Source organism: Gavialis gangeticus, unplaced genomic scaffold (genome assembly GCF_001723915.1).
Source record: "Gavialis gangeticus isolate Ggan-Ray unplaced genomic scaffold, GavGan_comp1, whole genome shotgun sequence".
NCBI classification, from domain to species: domain Eukaryota; kingdom Metazoa; phylum Chordata; order Crocodylia; family Gavialidae; genus Gavialis; species Gavialis gangeticus.
The window spans coordinates 101,398,651-101,403,990 of NW_017728992.1; the positions used below are offsets into that span (position 1 = coordinate 101,398,651).

The 5,340-nt window shown below is 38.4% G+C and overlaps 1 protein-coding gene across 1 annotated transcript in view; it reads left to right on the top strand.

The window, feature by feature from the left end:
* Positions 1-5,340, top strand: part of TTC39C (tetratricopeptide repeat domain 39C) — a 77,116-nt gene that overhangs the window by 37,014 nt on the left and 34,762 nt on the right. Inside the window, exons 5-6 of the mRNA XM_019526351.1 lie at positions 751-1,105; positions 2,844-3,012. Of these exons, the coding sequence (XP_019381896.1) occupies positions 751-1,105; positions 2,844-3,012 (524 nt within the window). The remainder of the gene's footprint in view (positions 1-750; positions 1,106-2,843; positions 3,013-5,340) is intronic.

The window sequence follows — 5,340 nt, forward strand, 5'->3', positions numbered from 1 at the left end:
TGTGTGTATGTATATAATGTGTGTATGTGTATATATGTTCAGTGTAAAGAAAATAGTCTTCAGTATCTAATGATCTTATCCTTACAGGCTACATTTCAGCTAGTGACTTTGATAAGTGAAATGTGTTGGTTCCCACACCCCCACCCCATGTCTACTGCATTGCTGTACAGAGTTGCATTAGTGTTCGTCTTGTGGTGAACCACATAACTACTGACTCCTGCAGCAAAAAGGTGGCCTGAAGTAACACTGGCCTCGGAATATAGCTGAATTATTATTGCAGCATTTTGAATTTTTCATTATAATAGGTAACTTAATTTTTCATTTTGAAGGAGTAAAAATAACTAATTTGTGATGCCTACAGTCGGAACTTCAAGACTGCTGCATTCATAGGGCACTCTGAACAGAACAGTTAGGGGTTCAACAGTCTGATTTTTTTTTTTTTTTTTACGTGTTCTTAGTATTGTTTAATTTAAAATATTTTTTTCTAGATTACATATTTTTAGAAAACAAGTCAAGTTTTGCATTTAAAATCTTTCAGCATTCTTCTTTTAAATGTGTCTCTTAGTTAATCTCCTCTAAGTAACAAAATGATGATTGCTGCTAATTCCTACAGGCCTGTGGATTTTATGTAAAATATCCAAAGGAGGAGAATTTGGTTTAGAATAGTCTTCTAATTTTATGGAAGATCATTTGTCATTTACAGTTTCTGTATCTTTAAATAATTCCCTGACATTTTTTTTCTGTCTTCAGCATACATAAAAGGTGGGTGGATCCTTCGTAAAGCCTGGAAAATTTACAATAAATGTTATCTGGACATTAATACACTTCAGGAAATATATCAGAAGAAGTTAACTCAGGACTCCTTGACTTCTGATGCTGCAAATGATAATCATATCTCTGCAGAAGGTGTAACGGAGGATTCGCTAAACAGGCTGAAAGGTGCTGTTAGCTTTGGATATGGACTTTTTCATCTTTGCATATCCATGGTGCCCCCAAACCTGCTCAAAATCATCAACCTGCTGGGGTTTCCTGGAGACCGCCTACAGGGGCTTTCTTCACTGATGTATGCAAGTGAAAGTAAGGACATGAAGGCCCCTTTAGCTACGTGAGTAGCTATATTGAAATGCTTTGGTAGATAACTTAGTACTGAGAGTAAGTAAACTACAAACAAGTACAATCAACAACAACAAAAAATCTTGTTGCTTTTAAAGGAAGCTTCAGCTGATGTTGTTTAACATGCCATAGTTTTCTAAGTTTGTTATATGTTAGTTACAAGAATTGATTAACAGTATTTTTATTGTCTAGGCAGATTGTGTTGATGATTTAATGCCAGGGAATGCAGTTTTCTGCACCTTTTTGTTCTGTCAAAAGGAGCATATTTGCTTAAAGCAGGGTACTTGAAAGGGTCTCCCTAAGATTTAGATTATCTAAAAAGAAGCCTAAAAAAAAGATTATTTGAAAAGCAAATATTGTCCATATGAGTTCTAGCAGCTATTAACTTCTCTCTAGTTATAGGTATTTATTTTAATGTGATGACTTCTTCTACTTTTAATTACTTTTCAGTATGTAAAATAAAAAATAGAACTGTTTTTTATAGGCAAAGAGAGAGATTTTTGTTGGCCTCTTTGGGGTGGCACACCCACTATAATGGGAGTTTCCAACTCTGCATGTTGTATTCTGGTGCTTTTTTTGTAGATTATCCTTCCTTCAGGTTTTAAGTTAGAACTCTTAATGAAGGTAAATTTACTATTCAGTACTGCAAAGGTCAGACCTAGTACTGTTGTAGGAATGGCCTTGTACCAGAGGTGTTACAAACATGCCTCAAATTGGATCCCGACCTCAGGAACCCCTCCTGGGTGGTATTTGTGGGGCCAGCAGCAACTGTAGTAAGGCTGTGTTGGAGCAGCAGCATGGAGCTGCATTCATGCGGCAGAATGGGTCTGGGGGCTGGTGCCAATGGCCCTATCCTTTGGGGTACAGGGATCCTGGATTCTGCAGCAGTCCATACCCCCCAGCTTATATTAGCCTGCCAGAGTACTGGTGGGCCAGATGAAATAATTCTTTAGCCCAGATCTGGCCCATCAGCCATATGTTTGAAATCCCTGTTTTGCACCAGATCTGTAAGCTTCAAGTTGGCTCTAAATCCATCTAATACAGTACTGAAATTAAAAAGACATGTCTATCAACCATACATTTAAAATAAATCCTTTCTTCTTGAAAAAGATCACAGTTCTAATCAGTTAATCAATTTTAACTATAAACAGCCAAATATTCTTTTCTTAATGTCTTACTATAATGTGCCATCTGAGGAGAAAAGGATATGCCCACTGTTTCTTGTTGGAGAACCCACCATACTTTATCCTCACTTCTGCAATGATTCTGGTCTAGGTCACTCATTTGGCGAAGTTTTGGAGCACTGGGTGCACTATACATCTGTGGTGTACATAGACTTTTAACTTACTCCTTGCTTTATGATGAATTTTCGGATTTAATTATTTTTAAAAAGTTCCTTTAGCTCAAGAAATGTTGAAGACACAACTTCATCCAGTGCTCTGGAGATTCTACTTTCCTGTACTCCAGTGACAGTTGGGAGTAATCTAGTTTAACAAAATAATGTCAGATTTGGTTTTTAGTCAAGTTATAGCATCTGACTAAATAGGCCGTAACCTACAAAGCTTATGTTTTTTCTGAATGAGTTGGGGCATGGTGGCACCATTTAAGACTGCTTTCACCTAGCATTTTTTTTCCCTTCAGTACCTCGTAACTTTTGCCTACAAAGAAATCATCTGCTGTAAACTGAAATGTACACTAAAGTAATCTTTGCACTTTGTGTTTTTCTTCAGATTAGCTTTGCTGTGGTACCACACAGTAGTTCGCCCTTTTTTTGCTTTGGATGGCAGCGATAGCAAGGCAGGACTGCAAGAGGCAAAGGAGATCCTGCTGAAAAAAGAAGCAGCTTATCCAAATTCATCTTTGTTTATGTTCTTCAAGGGAAGAATACAACGGTTAGAGGTAGTGTATATTTTCACCATCCTAACAACTTTTTTTAAAATGATAAATGTTTTATTCTCATACAAATAGCTTATCTTCCTAATATCTCCAGTTAATATATTGAAAATATTGGTGAATAACACCTTCTCATTTTCTACTATGCCCTTTCTTATTGCGGTCTGTCCAGGTAGTTAGCCACTCTTAGTAGTTCCCTGAAATCTAGTTTTCTTCTGCTATGTAAAAATCAAGCTGGAGTATTTTTAATTCAAGTGGTGAACCATGATCAGAATAGGGTTATTTCCTGGAAAAAAAAGTTGCAAATGTTGTCTGATGTGTAAAAGTGTTTTTTCAGCCATTGTAACAGGCGCAAGTTCTGGCATTGCACTCTTTCCTCCCAGTTTACTCTTAATAGTTTGAGACAGGCAGAAGTATTTTAAATGCCTTCTGTCATTTAGGTGACTGCTGTTGTTTCTGTCACTGTCAGATTATTCCTAGGGATGCTAGAATAAAAAAATCATCAGGAGATGGCTGTTCAATTCCGGTATCTATGACTCCTTTATGTTGGTTTTGGATAAACCGCTGCCAGTATGTCGAAATGCTGTCTCAACCCGAAAACTTCTAGATCTAATACTGACCTTAATACTCTTACTTATTTTCCCCTGGGGCTTATGGCTGACTTTCCCAAGTTGACCTTGCGGTTTCTGAATAGGAAGCAGGAGTAACAGAAGAAAGTCTTTCAAACCTATCTTGCAAGACAGACTGGATTTACATGAATCTTGCCTGGCTTTGTGCAGAAGTACTCTAGTAAACTTCCTTGCTGAGCTGTTTTTGTGCAGCAGTGGTAAATCTGGGGACATGTGTGGTAACTATTAAAATGGTACGTTGTTGCCGTTTTGATGGAAAGATATTTAATCACCTCTTTCTGAATTCTCAGCATCATTCTGTATGGATGTGTGTTCCAAACTTGGCTCTTTGGGTTTTTTAAAGACATTTTGTTGGGTCAAGAATGCATTTACAGAACACACATTGCAGTAGTTTAAAACATGTAGAGTTGTTAATGGTGAGTCTGATCTTGTAAGTAGAAATGTTCCTGTATCTTATGCATAAGAAGGATTAGAGTCTTTAAACTTCTATTTCTGTGGTTAGCCTTACAGAATCAGTCTCTCTCTCTTTCTCTCTCTTCCCCCCAGCCCCCCCGTAAGGCTAACCGGGGTAATAGGTTTTCTATAGCCATTGGAACTACAAATGTGTATGCCATGTAACTTCAGTTGATATCATAGAGGACTACAGTTTCATTATATTAAGTATGTTGGTGTTACTTTTGTGAAGATATAAAAATCAAGCAATATATTTTGGCCTTGTGAATCTTGAGCCCAGACCAGCCATTCAAGAGCTAGAAGCAGTCAGATGTGCAAGGCTGGACAGTGAGAGAAAAGTCCATGTAGTAGGTAGATTTGAGAATTCTATAAATAGGTATCTGAAGTTATGCTGATGGCTGAGGTCCCCAGGGCATAAGATTTAGAGAAAGGAGTGGGGAGACCAAGGACAGATCTGTGTAAAACTTGACAGACTGGGAAGATGTGGAGAGGAGGAAGTGACAAGAAGCTATCTGAGAAGAGTAAGAAAACCTTAAAAGGACAGAACCATGACAGCCATGTAAAGAGTGGATGTCAGGGGAGAGTGTGCTGTTTTTTATGAAGATTGGTTTCTTTGAACTTATAAAAAGGATATGTTGAATACTATGACAGAGCATCTATAATAATTTTCCTTTTATTAGGCAGTATGCTAGTGGGGATAGAATCTACTGAACTTTTTTATTTTTCCTAAAATCGCCTGTTTGGGGGATGAAGTCTGAAAGCCATTTAGAGATTTGTGAAGTGAAAAATGTGGCCTGCAAAATGAAGGGGAGGAGAAAGAGGAAATGGGGCAGAGTTGCATTTGTAATACGATCACATCACTCTTATTCAGGAGTCTTGGATGGCACTGTGTTAAAAATAGTTTTGTCCTGCTTGGCGCACAATGAGCTATAGTTCCTTTTGTAAACATAATGTTTACTTTACTAATTGTTATGTGGTATGGCTAGGGACAGACATTCAAAAAGCCTGAACCTGAATTGATTCAGTCTTTGCAGGTTAGTTTAACTTGGCTAGGCTGAACTAGTTTGTAACCATACAGACATCCCCTCTGGACTGAAGAAATGTAGGCACATGCCTGCAGTGGTACAGTCTAGAAGCCAGAGGGTGCTAGAACAGCCCTCCCTTCTGTTCCACAGTGCTGAGCTGACGGGTGGGGGTGTGTGCGGGCCCCGGCAGGACACTCAGATTAGGAAGGGGTCGTGTCCCCCCCCCC